This window comes from Phocoena sinus, chromosome 3 (genome assembly GCF_008692025.1).
Source record: "Phocoena sinus isolate mPhoSin1 chromosome 3, mPhoSin1.pri, whole genome shotgun sequence".
Taxonomy (NCBI): domain Eukaryota; kingdom Metazoa; phylum Chordata; class Mammalia; order Artiodactyla; family Phocoenidae; genus Phocoena; species Phocoena sinus.
In genome coordinates this window covers 6,194,685-6,210,156 of record NC_045765.1, presented here as the reverse complement: position 1 = coordinate 6,210,156, position 15,472 = coordinate 6,194,685, and the positions used below count along the sequence as shown (strand labels likewise).

General features: G+C 56.0%; 1 protein-coding gene across 1 annotated transcript in view; it reads left to right on the top strand.

Annotated features, from left to right (window-relative positions):
- Positions 1-4,315: 4,315 nt before the first annotated feature.
- FBN3 (fibrillin 3) overlaps positions 4,316-15,472 on the top strand; it is a 64,240-nt gene continuing 53,083 nt past the window's right edge. Inside the window, exons 1-12 of the mRNA XM_032625501.1 lie at positions 4,316-4,350; positions 6,784-6,926; positions 7,194-7,419; positions 7,861-7,931; positions 8,626-8,743; positions 8,974-9,056; positions 9,645-9,743; positions 10,102-10,197; positions 10,441-10,536; positions 12,335-12,532; positions 12,643-12,768; positions 12,907-13,032. Coding sequence (XP_032481392.1) covers positions 4,316-4,350; positions 6,784-6,926; positions 7,194-7,419; positions 7,861-7,931; positions 8,626-8,743; positions 8,974-9,056; positions 9,645-9,743; positions 10,102-10,197; positions 10,441-10,536; positions 12,335-12,532; positions 12,643-12,768; positions 12,907-13,032 — 1,417 coding nt within the window. The remainder of the gene's footprint in view (positions 4,351-6,783; positions 6,927-7,193; positions 7,420-7,860; positions 7,932-8,625; positions 8,744-8,973; positions 9,057-9,644; positions 9,744-10,101; positions 10,198-10,440; positions 10,537-12,334; positions 12,533-12,642; positions 12,769-12,906; positions 13,033-15,472) is intronic.

Below are 15,472 nucleotides of genomic sequence, written 5' to 3'. Positions count from 1 at the left end.
CCAGCACTTTTGTTGTCAGCAATGGCCATCCTTCCTTGCCCTGAGCTGAGTAACCACTCGACCACGTGATGGCTAAGTCACATTTGCCACCCCGAGAGGATTCTTAGTGCTCCCCTAGAGCTCCCTGCATGCTCTTGTGGATGTGCTGTTCCCATCCTCCCCATCACTCTGGCTTCAGAGGGATCACGGGGGACAAGTGGTCCCCTGTGCACCTCAGGCTCCTCCTCTCCAGGAGCTGATCCTGCCGAGAGTTGTCATTACCCATGCTTCTCCGCTCTGTCCCTTGTTCCTTCATTGGACAGGCTGGCTGGGTGGGAGGGGACAAGGGTGACCATATATTGATAAGTATTGAAGCTGAATGATGGTGCCATGGAAGCTCATCACACTGTCTATATATTCACTCTACTTTTGTATATGCTTGACACTGTCCATAACAAAAAGATTCCTAGAAACCCTGCATGATGTCTAGTGTAGGATGAACCCTGTACCAGGCTATTTCCTGAAGCACTGTCTGAAATGACCAAAGGTCTAGCACCTGTAAGTCCACCAGCAGGCGACTAGGTAAATAAATCACAGTTCAGCCCACCAAAGGGTCCTCTGTAGACATAAAAAAGAAGGAGCAAGTTATCTCAGAACTGACACAGAAGCAGTACCGAGATGTCTTAATAAGTGAAAAGAGCAAGTACATTCACAGCAGATTATTCACAAGAGCCAAAAGGTGGAAACAACCCAAATGTGTGTCAGCTGGTGAATGGATACACAAACTATGGTCCATCTATACGTGGAATATTATTCAGCCATAAAAAGGAAGGAAATTCCTATACATGCCACAGCATGGATGAACCTCAAAATCATTATTAATAGTAAAAAAAGCTAGATTGAAAGGTTACATATTGTGTGATTCCACTGATATGAAAAACCCAGAATAGGCAGAGCCATAGAGACAGAAAGTAGATTATTGGTTGCCAGGGGCTGGGGGGAAGGGATAATGGGTCCTTGATTTCGCTTTGGGGTGATGAAAATATCTTGGAACTTGATAGAGGTGATGGTTGCACACCACTAATTGTGGACTTTGGTTAATTTGATGTTCTGTAAATTTTTACCTTAATTTAAAAAACAATAGGAAAGATACATGCACCCCAATATTCATTGCAACACTATTTAAAATAGCCAAGACATAGAAGCAACCTAAATGTCCATCAACAGATGAATGGATAAAGAAGATGTGAGGGCTTCCCTGGTGGCGCAGTGGTTGAGAGTCCACCGGCCGATGCAGGGGACACGGGTTCGTGCCCCGGTCCGGGAGGATCCCACATGCCGCGGAGCGGCTGGGCCCGTGAGCCATGGCAGCTGAGCCTGCGCGTCCAGAGCCTGTGCTCCGCAACGGGAGAGGCCACAACAGTGAGAGGCCCGCGTACCGCAAAAAAAAAAAAAAGAAGATGTGGTACATATATACAATGGAATACTACTCAGCCATGAAAAAGAGTGAAATCGTGCCATTTGCAGCAACACGGATGGACCTAGAGATGATCATACTAAGTGAAGTAAGCCAAAGACAAATATCATGATATCGCTTATAAGTGGAATCTAAAAAATGATACAAATGAACTTACAATACAGAAATAGACTCACAGACATAGAAAACAGATTTATGGTTACCAAAAGGGAAGGGGGAGAGGGATAAATGTGGGATTAAAATATACACACTACTATATATAAAATAGATAACCAACAAGGACCTACTGTATAGCACAGGGAACTACACTTAATATCTTGTAATAACCTATAATAGAATAGAATGTAAAAAAAAAGTATATGCGTATATATATACATATGCGAATCACTTTGCTGTACACCTGAAATTTTAAATCAACGATATTTCAGCAAAAATTTTTTTAAAAAGGATATATATGTATAACTGAACCACTGTGCTATACACCTGAAACTAACACTATAATGTAAATCAACTATACTTAAATTAAAAAAATAAATTCAAGGTAAGTTAAAAAAAAATAAATTTTATCCCGGTCCCTTAAATAAATAAATAAATAGATAGATAGATAGGGACTTCCCTGGTGGTCCAGTGGTTGAGACTTTGCCTTCCAGTGCAGGGGGTGTGGGTTCGATCCCTGGTCGGGGAGCTAAGATCCCACATGCCTCATGGTCAAAACACCAAAAAACATAAAACAGAAGTAATACTGTAACAAATTCAATAAAGACTTTTAAAATGGTCCACATCAAAAAAAATTTTTTAAATTAAAATATTTATACATACATATATAATTTAAAATACAATAAAAATGATAATCATTAAGAGGCACTTACTTATTTGGTTGACAAATAAAATAAATGTTTACAAAAAGAAAAAAAGGAAGGACGGAACAATGAGTATGGGGGTTAACATTTGTGTTCATTGTTAAAGAGAAAAGAATATATATTTGTGTATCAAAGAGACAGAGGACTCAGCTGCCTCCCTCTGCCCAGGAGATTGAGGTTTGGGGCTTTGTGACCTGGATTCAGTTCTGCCTGTGATCTTTACTGGTGAGTGACTTGGGGCTCTGTGCCTCCGTTTTCCCATCCGTGTAATGGGGATAGCAGAGCCTGCCTCGGGGGTCTTTTGTGAGAATGGTTGTGAGGTGGGGAGCTGTCATTCCTGGAGAACCAGATGGGGAAGCCCTCGGGGTTCAGCTGCTGTCTCTGCCCCTCCCAGCCTGCCCCTGACCTTCCCGGGAACTCCAGGACCGGCCACCTCCCCAGCCTCATTCCCAGGCATCTGGCCAAAATCCCCGGCCATGTGCTCCATCCTCCCTGAGCCCAGCTGCTTCCCGTGCTCAGACAAAGAGAACTCTGTCCCCAGACCACCAGGCCTGGGCAGGATCAGTGTACCCCACACAGCACACACTGCACTCCCATCCCCCCCGCCGTGTCTCTGTCCCCAGCCCTGGCCCTGTGCTGCTGGACAAGCTGTGCCAGCCCTGGCTGTCCTTCCCTCAGGCCCACGTTAATGGGGCATTTCGGAATCTTCTGCTCCTGGACACACACAGTTGAGTTCTGTCTGCAAGAGACGACTCCAGGACAGCACAGAAAGTTGGGCCAGGGGGATGTGGGGAGAAAGAATAGAGCTGGGATGACTTAGACGTTCCATACTGACCCTACAGGATAACAGCATGGAGGTCCTCAGGGTAGCATGAATGGTGTGGCGATGTGACAGGGACAGGTGACGATGAACAAGAACAGGGGGTGATGGAGACAGTGGGGACAGCAACAGGTGACATGGTAAGCATGACAGCAACAGGTGACATGGCAATAAGAAACTACCCTAGGGATTGGTGTAATGTTGGTAGGGCAGCCATATGATGGTGACAAGGGATGGTAAGGAGAATGCTGCAGTGAGAGATGACAGTATTAAGACACTGCCGTGGTAATGGGTGACAGTAGGGAGATGGTGGGGCAGGAAGAGTGACTGATGACCAGACGGGGACAACACAACATACAGGATCTTTGCCATCTCCTTGGCCATCAGGTGACTCAGATGATCCTTCCCTGGGTCTGAGAAGTGCCCCCTTCACGAGGTGGACCCCATGACAAAACAAGACACCAGATCCCCGTTCTCCCAGTCCCCCTGAAGCAAGGTGGGGACATACGCCACACCCCGCCCCAGTCCTCCAGCCAGGTAACTCTGCCCCAAACTTTGATGGATGCTGGCGTCGGAAGCGGGGCCCCCTGGACTCCGTTTTGCTGAGGGTGGCACTGGTTTCCAGTGTCCAGGATCATTAAGCACCATTGGAGCCCGGGGAGCAGAGAGGGAATGGATGGTGTCTTGGTGGGACGCGACCTGTGGGTGATTTGGTGGTGACTCTGCTAGCTGCAGAGCCCCCAGGCTTGGGTCTCCAGCCTCCCAGGGATTCTGCACCTGACCAACAGTTCTTTCTGCCGTGACCGATTTCTGCTGCTTGCAGTTTAAGAATCCTGACACTCTGGGTGACGGTACAGCTGTTAATGGGTGACAATGTCACAGCAATAAGTTAAAGGTATAACGGTGACAGGAGACAACATGAATGTCCCAGGCAGTGGAGCAAACCAGAAAACGGCAAGGTGTCCCATGGACGGGTGGCAGTGAGAGGGCGACAGCAGTGGGTGACACTGACAGGTGACCCTGTAATAAGAATTTGGTGGTCATGCAATATTGACAGGGAGACTGTGTGAATGCTCTACCCTTATGACAGTGTTGGGGTACACTAGGATGCTGGAGGGGGAGTGAGAGCCTAAATGTCTCTTCATGACAGTGTGATGTAACAGCGTCTTCGTGTCGGTAATGGACAACAGTGTAACAGACTCAGGCAGTGGAAGGCAAGGTGGAGTGACAGTAATGAGGAGGCTGCAGTGGCAAAACTCACTCACTCCCCGCTGTCATTGAGAACTTCCACGTGTCACTGAGACTTCCAACAGCTCCACACCGCCTCTGTCTCGCCACACCTGATGGATTCCTTCTCCCCTGGCTTCCGGAGAGCGGGTAGGGAGAATTCTAGAAGGAAGCACTGCCTGATCTACACCTCTGGGTTTAGCCATCGAAGTATTGGTCATGCCGTGTCCCTGGTGTGGGACTGTACCTCCCCACATTCCACACATATGCTGGGCTGCTTCTGGGGCAGCCGGAACCGTTCCCAGTGCCCGTGTAAGGCACACTTGGTGGCTGAAGGGCAGACCAGGGTGGACCTTGGCAAAGGAGCCTAAGAAGCGGTGACACAGGTGCCCCCGAAACCTGGCTCATCCACGACAGCCCCCGGGCCTTCCCACACCAGAATTCCACACCTCTGTCAACTTGATCCTGGGGTTCCTTTCCTAGCTCACTCTCCCCACACCTCACCACCCCTCCTGACCGTCCTCACTGGCCCCGGAAACCCCTTTCCCTCAGTCAGGATGCCCTGAATCTTGTCCCCAAAGTTTCACTCTTCCTCATGCCCCCCTAGCCCAGCCCTGGGCCCTCACTGCTCCCCAGACCCAGTTCTAGACCCCACAGAGCAGCCTTCAGAGTGACTCCTCTTCCTGGAAGCCCACCATGGCTCCCCTCAGAGGTGGGGGGACACTACTGAGGGCTCCTGGCCTCTGCTTACCCCTCCAGCTTCCCTCTGGCCCGCCTTCCCTTTTCTCCCCTCCCCAAAAGCTCCAGTTTTGCTCAATCTGCACATGTTCCATATTCTCCTGTCTCTAGGCATTAGCTTATCTTTCCCCCAACTTTTCATATTTGCTCTTTTCCACTGAGCCTTCAAGGCTCCCATTCCCAGGCAGAATGCTCCTTTCTGGGCTTCCCTGGTGGCGCAGTGGTTAAGAATCGGCCTGCCAAGGCAGGGGAAACGGGTTTGAGCCCTGGTCCGGGAAGATCCCACACGCTGCGGATCAACTAAGCCCGTGCGCCACAACTACTGAGCCTGCGCTCTAGAGCCTGAGAGCCACAACTACTGAGCCCGCGTGCCACAGCTACTGAAGCCCGCGTGCCTAGAGCCCATGCTCCACAACAAGAGGAGCCACCACAGTGAGAAGCCTGCACACCGCAACAAAGAGTAGCCCCTGAGAAGCCCCCGCTTGCTGCAGCTAGAGAAAGCCCACGCGCAGCAACGAAGACCCAACGCAGCCAAAAATAAATAAGTAAAAAAAAAAAAAGAATGCTCCTTTCTTTCCCCCCTCCTTCTCTCTGGCCCAGGAGTGTCATAGAGTCCAGGTCTGTCTCTTGGGACCCATATTGGGAGATTATAAAAGTTATCTCTCTCTCGTAGAGATTTTTTGGTGATTAAATGAGATAATGTGTATGAAACTCTTAACACCAAGTCTGGAACATAAGCACCTGCTAAATATCACCTCAAATTGTTATTTGCTATTTATTTCATTCCACAAGTACTTTGATGGAGGCATGATCAGCACAATCAGCTTTGGAATTCAATAGGGTAAACTAACAATTTCGGTGTGGGGAATGGATTTTTGAACTGGGCTTTGCCAGATGCATAGGAGTTTGCTGAGTGGAATAACAGCCTCAGGTCCAACAAACACCTTCTGACTAATCCCCATATTCAGGCTCACTGGTCTGGTGGTGTCTGTTTTCAGAGGTGGGAAAGTAGTGGGGAAAGCTAGAAATTTTTGTTTGGATATAAGCTCCAGCTAGGGAGCAGAAATTCTGAAATTCAGCCCCTGTGACAGGTGGAGAAACTGAGGCTCAGAAAGTCTAGAACTTCGGGATTCTTAAACTCTCCATTTTGAGAATCAGATGAAAAATGTGGACCTCCTCTCTAGAAAACTCATCTTTGGCCATCGTTTTGCCTACATTTTTAGGGGCTTCCGGATGTCAGTCTAGTTAAGAATCCAGGCCCCAGGCGCCAGGTAAGTTTCCCAAGTCACCCTTGGAATTCTCCTTGCCCGAGGGAGGAGGCGGCGGCTCGGGAGGACTTAGGAGTGGGCCTCCAGGTGAGTCCCGGGACCTTTCAAGCCTGGTTCTCTTCCAGGCCACCCCAAATCGCAGTCCCATCTCAGGGCACCACCACTCAATTTCTATGTGAAAACGTGGTCCCCCCAGCCTCCCCACGCCGCGTCTCAGCCCACGCCTACGGCTCTGTGCCCCCCATCCCATTTCTTCAGCCCCTCGGAGTTTCTCCCGTAGCCCCAGGCCCTCCCCCAGCTCCAGCCCCTCCCTCCGCCCGGCATCGGAGCCCCCGGCCCCCGCCCCGGGAGCTTCAGAGGTGCAAACGCGCCCTCCCCCAACTCCTCCCGCCCCCGACTCCCCCCGTGTGGCAGCTCTGGGCTGGGAACTCGGCGGGGTCGGCCTCTCGGTTTCGCGTTCCCGCCCCGGGCCCCCGGCGCCGCGCCAAACCGGCCCTCCAACGCCGAGCCCCGCGCGTCCGCTCGCCGCGCCTGCCTCCACGCGCGCCGGCTGGCAGGTAGGGGAAGCGCGGGACCATCGGCGGGCGGAGAAACCGGAGAGCAGCGGGTCGGGGGGAGGCAAGGGCGGGAGGAGGGGGCCAGGGCGACGGAGGGGGAGGGGATTCCTTTGTTTGCAGCCGGCAGCCCCGGACCCAGCCCCTTCCCCTCCCCGCGCTACGCTCGGCGCCGGCGTGGGGCGCGGGGACCTGGCGCGGGCGGGAGGGGCTCGGCCCTGGTGCGGGTAAGGGCGCGGGCGGCGGACACGGCCGGGCTCTGACCCGCAGGTGAGGGCGGGGCCGAGCGTGATCGCGACTCCCGGGTCTGCGTCCCCGGCTCAGCCCGGTGGAGAACGCGGCTGGCGGGCTCTGAGGACTCGTGCCCCCTCCTCGTCCGCGGAGCCCGGGATTCCTCGCTTCCTGCCCGCCGCCTCCCCCAGTTACCCCGTGCAGTGCGCGCCGTCCCCCCGCTCATTCATTCCACAAACTCCCGGGCGCGGTTCTCAGAGGCAAAGTGGGGGGTGAGGGAGGAGTTGGATCAAGCCAGGCCGGAGATGGAGGCCCCGTGGGCCCTGAATTCTGCCTAGAGAAGGCGTGCTCGGAGTGCAGACCAGCCGGGACAGCCTGGGAGCAAGAAACGGGTGCCCCTCACCAGCCGGGCCGATTCTTTCTCGCTTCCCCGTCAAAGGTGACAAAGGTCTTTTCCTTCTCCGAGGACCTTGGGACCACCTGGTCAGACTCTCATGTCACCCCAAGGCCCAGAGAGGGGCAGCCACTGACCCAAGGGCACACAGCGGACTCCCCGTCTGTTCTGCACCCAGGCCCAATTCTTCTCCCTGGTGTGGAAAGTGGGACTTGAAAGGGGCCCCCCATGAAGGCCACTTGGTCTGCCTTTTGTTCCCTGAGGGTTCAGCTTCCATCCTCCTAACCTTTGCCTGGTCATCTCCTCTGCCAGGAGTGGCCGTGTCCTCATCGCCTCCCTCCCATCCTTCCAGGTCCTGGAGAGAGCCAGCCACCTCCTGGAGGGTAGGGTACCCTTGATCTTCTTCCCGTCCCTCACCTCTGCCTGGGCTTTAGCTCCCACTCAGCCCTTCGCTAAATGTGTGATGGCCTTTGTTTGCTCCTCTGTGAAGTGGGCACAAAAGCTGTCCCTTCCCTGCTGGGCAGAGGGATGTTCTGTCCTTTGGGAAGTTCTAGCCTGTACCCCCTGCTCCTGGAATCCTTTCCTCTCATCTGGATGCCTGCCCCAGCCTCTTCAACTGCGTGCTTCCTCTGGAGCCCCTGCAAGTCCTTCCACACTCCATCAAACACCCATTTCTGCCCTTGTTCCTCCCACTTAGAGCCCTTCAAGAGCTCTCCATTGCCCTTGACGTACAAGTAGAAGCTCCATTACACAGGTATGCACTCCTGAAACACCCTGGCTGCCTGCCACCCCCTCCCCTCCACTCAGCGGTCCACGATCTTCTTGCCTCTGCCCTCAGTGTGCTGTGTCTGCCCCGACACCCTTCTCTTGGATGACTCCATCGCTGAGACATCACACCTCCTCCGAGAAGCCTCCCCTGACTGTTCACCTGCTTGTGGGTCGGGGTTGGATGCCTCCCTGGGCTCCCACAAGCCCCCAGTTTCTCTATCCCGGCAGTGGTCCCACTGCTTCTGGTTCTCGTGGGTGCCCCGTGGCCAAGGGCTTCTTGCTGAGGTTGACTCTGCTTCCTCTCCGCAGCCTCCGAGGGACACGTCATGGTTCTGGAGGGTCTGTGCTTGACAAGGAGAGGGGCCGGCACCCACACCATGGCTCGGGACCCCTTGGCTCGGCTCTTGCTGGCCTGGACAGCCCTGTCGTGCGTGGCGGGTGTCCAAGGCCGTTGGGATGGGGCTGTGGAGCCTGCAGGTCTCGGACGTGTGCGCAGGCGTGGCAGTCCAGGCTTCTTGCAGGGGTGTGTGGTACTCGGGATGCCGAGAAGCCCCTGGGGTGTGGGCTGGGCTGGGCTGTCCTGCTAGGTGTGGGGGTTGAGGCCCAGGGGATGTCCAGCTGGGCAGGGGCTCACCAGCCATGCCTGCTCTCCTGAAGGCCGAATGTGTGTGGCTCCCGATTTCATGCCTACTGCTGCCCCGGCTGGAGGACGCTGCCCGGTGGGAACCAGTGTGTTGTGCGTGAGTGTCGATCCCTTCCGGAGGTGGGGGGTGCAGGCAGGGGACACTAGGGTAGTTCTCTTACTTACTGCCAGCAAGTCCAGCCTTGTTTAAAAGTGGACTTGGCCTGGGACGTCTGGCTAAGCCACAGGAATGGCCCCTGCTTCTGTCTGCAGGCTCCCAGGCCACCCGCCCGTGTTTCTTTGTCGTACAACTTCCCTGTGTCTGTCTGCTTGTTGGTCCATCTGTCTGTCTCAGTCTCTGTCTCTTTCTGTCTTGGTCTCTCTCTGAGTCTCTGTCTCTCTGTGTCTGTCTTTTTCTCTGTGTGTGTGTGTCTCAATCTCTGTTTCCCCACTCCCACACGCACCCCGTTCTAATGTGTCTAGAATCCGACTCTGCTTCCAGGAGATGCCCCCTCGCCTCCTCCCCAACAGTACAGCCAGTGCCCCAGCACCTCCAGCTTCTGTCCTTACTACTCAGCGTTTCTGGCCCAAAGAGCACGTCTGTCTCCCAATGGCTCCAGCAGAGCCTCGGCCCCCGGGGCACCCATGGGGTGGGGATGGCGGAGGATTCGGGTCCTGGCCTTGACCGTCACCTGTTACTCTCCAGCGGTCTGTAGGCACGCCTGCGGCGAGGGCTTCTGCTCCCGACCCAACCTGTGCGCCTGTGCTGATGGGAAGCTGGCCCCCAGCTGCGGGGTGAGCCGAGGTGAGCAGGAAGTGACCCACCCAGGACTTTCCTGGCGGTCCAGTGGGTAAGACTCTGCGCTCCCAACGCAGGGAGACTGGGTTCGATCCCTGGTCGGGGAAGATCCCGCATGCCGCGTGGCGAGGTCAAAAAAAAAAAAAAGTAAAAAATGAAAAGAAAAATTATAAGCTTAAAAAAAAAATAAAGAAAGCAAGTGACCCCCCAGGGGTGGGAAGAGAAGGTGAGAGGCTTCCCGAAGCTTCCGGGGAGCCCAGGCTGGTTTTGCTGAAGGACCAGAGCCAGGCTGGGCGCACCTGGTCCCGGCGCCTTGTACATGCATCTCGGGGCCTTCCTGTGTGTCCCTCTTCCCCGCCCGCAGGGTCGGGGTGCAGTGTGAGCTGCATGAATGGGGGCAGCTGCCGAGGGGAGTCCTGCCTGTGCCAGAGGGGCTACACGGGCACCGTGTGTGGGCAACGTGAGTACCCATCACGCACACCTGGGCTTGGGACCCCAGAGGTCAGGTCTCTGCTGCCACCTGCCCACCGCCCACGGGTCACTCCTCTGGGACCAGGATTGGAGGGGACACACTCATTGTCACGATCTTATCTCTTGGTCTGGGCCGGATTATGGGGATTCCTGCGTGAAGGAGGGCCCGCCCGGGCCCCAGCTCCCTCTGCTGCTGGGGGACCTCAGGCCACACCCCCAACTTCCTCCACAGCCGTCTGTGACCACGGCTGCCACAACGGGGGCCGCTGCATCGGGCCGAACCGCTGTGCCTGTGTGTACGGCTTCATGGGGCCTCAGTGTGAGAAAGGTACCAAGCTGAGCGCGGGGCAGGGGTTTGGGGGGAGGAGGGCTTCCTGGCAGCCCCTGAGACGTGGCCAGGCCCTGGGAGGGTCCAGCTGACCTCCTTCCTGCTGTCCCTGCTGCTGTGAAGGGCAGAGAAACTGTGCTCCAGGGAAGGGAGTCACGGAGGGCTTCCTGTAGAAGGGATAAGTCGGAGTTCATGAGATGGACACGCCCCCTCATGTTTCATCCTCACTGTTGAAACGATCCCACGGGCTGAGGTGGGTGGAGGTCACCTGTTGGGAGGCCGTAACCAAGACAAACACGGTGGAAAGAACAATGTTTTGTGAGAAGTTGGATATTGGGGATTGGGGTGGGCAAGGGGAGGGATGGAAGCAGGGACAAATCCCAGGTCTGCTCTGAAAACTGGAGGGAAGGTGGTGCAGCGGGGGGTAGGGAGGGGGAAGACCCTGAGGCTCAGTGTTGGCCGAGGAGCCTGTGGGTCACCCAGGAGGCAGCTGGACAGCCAGGCCTGGGGCTGCCCCATCCATGGGGCTGAAGCCCAGAGGATAATTGAGGTTCTTGGGGAAGAAAAGGGAGGGCGATTTAAGGGTCCACCAGAGAAATGGAGGCCATGGGCAGCTGAGAATGAGAAAGTGAGCAAAAGCAGGTGGCGTTGGGGATGCCCAGGCTGGTGAGTTTTGCAGCTGTAGGAGCCATCAGAGTGCCCTGTGTGTCCAAGGAGCCCGGGAAGGCAAAAATGGGCAGGACCCTGGGACTCACCCCAGTGTGAAGGGTGCTGCTGGGGATGGAGGCCCATCTGTGGCTGAAGCCGGGTCGGAGAGGGTATAGCCATGAGTCAGAAGCTGGAGGGGCTGGGGGTTACCTGGGTTTGAGAGTGAGCATTTGGAAACTGGATTTGGCGAGAAAACAGAGTTGGAATTCGGGCTGACTTGGGGAGCAGTCGGGACGGCTGAGGGAAAATGAAGGTTAGTGGAGAGGGTGGGAGAGGAGAGGCCCGGAGCGGGGGTGGGGGCCCCAGAGAGAGGCAGGATTGGGTGTCTAGGCAGGAGTGAGTGGGGTTCCAGGGCCCTGGATGACTGAGGTGAGATTCTGGGGGCCGTGTTTTGCTTTAGGAAGTCAGGACTGTCGCGGGTCTCCCCTCCTTCATACAGGCCTAGGGGCTGGCTTTGGCGTCTCCTTCTGGAAGGGGCTTCCCTTGGTCCAGTGCCAGCCCCTTGATTGGAGCCATCTGGAGGATGGAGCCAGGAAGTCACATCTGGGCCCGTGCACGGCGGTGGGGGGGCCAGTGAGACCACCTTCAGCTGGTTGGGGAGGGGGTGTCAGGGATGCAGAGTTGTGGGTTCAGAGCATTTGGGCGGATGCTGGGTCTGGGAGATTTGGCAGAGCCAGATGTGTGCTCAAGGATGAGAGAGGCTCTCCAGCGGGGCATCCATGGGTCCCTGCCCGGGCTTGAAGGGAGGGTGGGCCTGGGGGAGCTGTGGGGGTCTCCAGACATGCCCTGGGGTTTGTAGGCTTGGAGGTCCTGGCCTCTCTTGGAGGTTGGTTGGAGAATGCTTTGGAGAGAAAGGGTTTTGAAGGGTGAATAGAAGTTCATCAGGTAAGGAAGGGGAACAGTATGAGTAAAGGCTTATGGTCAGGAAAAAAACCTGGTGTGTTGGTATAGGGAGGCTGAGCAGGTGGCTACTACCGTGGTCCAGGCGAGAGAGGCAGAGGCCTGAGTTGGGCTTGCCGGCATGGAAATGCAGAAGACTATGGGGTGGGGGCAGCCTGAGGCCAGCTGCCCACATCCATCTGCCCTGCAGACTACCGGACAGGACCCTGCTTTGGTCGAGTGGGCCTGGAGGGGTGCCAGCACCAGCTGACAGGCCTCGTCTGCACCAAGGCGCTCTGCTGTGCCACTGTGGGCCGGGCCTGGGGCTTCCCATGTGAGCTCTGCTCTGCTCAGCCACACCCCTGCCGCCGGGGCTTCATCCCCAATATACACACGGGGGCCTGCCAAGGTGAGTGGGGGGCCCAGTGCGTGAGGACCGAGGTCCTGGGAGCCAGGGCTGAGTGGGAGCCCTCAGCAGCCTTGGTTTCTCCCTCTGACGTGCCTCTCATTCCCTTGCAGACGTGGATGAGTGCCAGGCTCTCCCAGGCCTGTGCCAGGGGGGCAGCTGTGTCAACTCTGTGGGTTCCTTTGAGTGCCGCTGCCCAGCTGGACACCAGCTCAGTGAGAACAGCGCCAAGTGTGAAGGTGGGCGACGGGGAGAGGTTCAAGCTGGGACCTCCTCTCCGCTCTGGGCGGCTCAGGCTCCCCTACAAGGAGGAGGAGGTGGAGGTGGGGTAAGGCTGGTGGGGGGGCTGGACTCTAACCGGACATGTATCTACATAGACGTGGACGAGTGTATCAGCGTGCCAGGCCTCTGCTCCGGGGGCGACTGCACCAACACGGTCGGGAGCTACGTGTGCACCTGTCCCCGTGGTTATGCCAGCAGCCTGGACGGTACCCGTTGCCTGGGTGAGCCAGGGCCCAGGGGGGCTGGAGGGGCAGAGGGCAGGTAGGAGACAGACCCTCTGCTCATCTATGTCTGCAACCCTCTGGTCCTCGGGCTCCTCTAGCCCTTCGATTTCTATGCCCTTCTGTCTTTTTCGGACCCCGGTTTCCATCCCCTCGTTAATTCTGGTTCCCTACCCATTGGCCTTTGTGCTCTCTGGACCCCAGTCTGAGAGGCTCTCTAGCCCCCATCTCTATGCCCTTTAGCTTTCTGGTCCCCTGTCTCGGTGTCTTGGCTGTGCCCCTCTGCCCCTCGGACTCTATGCCCTTCTGGCTCACTGGTTGCCTTTCTTCCCTTTCTGGCTCCCACTGCTGTGCCCCTCTAGCCCCCGCCTCTATGCCCCTCTGTCCTTCTAGCCCCCACCTCTATGCCCCTCTAGCCCCCACCTCTATGCCCCCATCTTGATGCCCATCTGGTTATCTGGCCTCAGTCTCTACGCTCTTCTGCCCATTAGCCTCTCTGGCCCCCTCTCTGTATCCCTCTTTACGCTCCCAAAGACTTTTTAAAAGTACCCCGTCTTCCCCCACACTGTGTTTGAGATAAACTGAGGCCCAGAGAGGGGAGGTTTGCTTAAGCCAAATCCGCAAGTCCAGAAGAGAGAGCTACGCACACCCCAGCTCCCCAGACCACCCCGCTCCCTGCCCCCAGCCAGGGTGGGGTCGTCTGGGCTGTGCCTCTCCCTGGAGACTCACCCTCCTGGCTGGGGCAGGAGGATCCTTGGGCTCTCACTCCCTGTCCTGCTGTCTTGATGAGCTGGTCATTAGACTTCACAGGTTGCCAGTGGCCAACAGGGCTGGCCAGGAACACTTGTGGTGGGGCATGGACAGCGTCTTGGTTTGGGGAGGTGGGGTGGGCTTGGCAGGTCTCCAGCACCACTCGGACCTCTCAGGCTGGGTCTCTACCAGCCAGGACAGGGAATACTGTGTCTGGAGTTCTGCCAGTGTACCATGGCCAGCGCCAGACCTATTTATTCCTCCACCTCCGGGGGCTATCTTGGCTGGCATGGAGGCTACCTCTGGGCACGTCCCCTGGACTGTAGCGCATTTCCCAACCACTAAATAGCAGAGCCTAGATTTGAACCAAGGTCAGGTGTCCTCTGAACGTGGACTTGGAATTCAGTCCTGAGTTCCAACTGCTACTTAAGCTGCTTGCATACTCTGTGACCTTGGGCGAGTGACTTAACTTCTCTGGGCCTCAGCTGCCTCATCTGTGAAACAGAGATAATGGCTGTTCAAAACCACATGGGGAGATGAAATAACAATTTGGGAAGAGATTTGCCCAGGGCTGGATGTAGGGGGCACTCAGTACACATTCACAAAGACAGGGGAGCAGGGAAGTTGGGTCTGTGACTGCTTAGCAGGGCCTGATCACAGTAGGTGCTTAATAAGCAAGGGCAGCATCATTTTTGTCAAAATTCTTACATTTTGTCTCGTCTTCCCTACTTGGGAAGCAGCTGCTTGGTCAGGTCCCCTGGGGTTCAGGGATTTGGGTTTTCATCCCGCCTAGCTCTCCAGCAGCTGTGTGACCTTGAACAAGTCTGTTGACCTCTTCTCGCCTGGGCAGGCCCAGTCCTGTTCGTGGGCCAGGGGTGGGGCTGGGAGTGCGGAACCTCGACTCCCACACATGCACCTGGGGACCACCCCCCTACCCTCCCGCCAGGTGCATGGGGTATGGCTGGGGAGGTGGAAACGCTTGCTGTTTTCTCCGCCTCGGGCAGCTCAGGGACAGCTGCAAGGGCCCTCCCGGCTGGTGGGAGGGGTTTTTCCGCTGTGGGCCGCTGGCCAACATTTGTGGGTTTTCAAACCTAAAAATATGCTCTTTTAGAGTCAGAGCTTGAGAAATATGATCACCGTGTAACGCCGTCAGGCTCGAGGGCACAGTGGAAGCGTCTGTGGTTTTCGTACCTGGGGAGTCTCTGCCTCAGTCTCTCCAAGAGTTGCAGCCATCAGTCCACCAGTCTGCTCCCCCAGCCCCTCCTCAAATTCACAGCCTCTTAGGTTTCCCCAGAATGCCCAGGGCTGGTAGGCGGGGACACACAGATACAGATCCCAGCATCTCTGCTTGAACACCCAGCATGACTTCTCACCGGGGCAACCCCCTGAACCAGGGGTCTTACTCAGTGTGGTTGAATACCCACAGTGACAGGGAGCTTCCTAACAATGCCAGCTTTAGATGTTGGGACACTTTTGCTCAGCGTGAGCCTAAGTCTCCCTCCCTGGGGTAATTTGGAAATCTTGGTATTAAGATCCTCGCTCAGTGAGGATTGGCCACGTGCCAGATACGGTGCACTCTGCAACACTCTACCGAGGTGAGGTGGGTGCTCTGAGCGTCTCCCATCCATGGATGGAGAAGCTGAGGCACAGAGAGGCAAGGAGGTCTGTCCTGCAGATGGTGCTGGTAGAG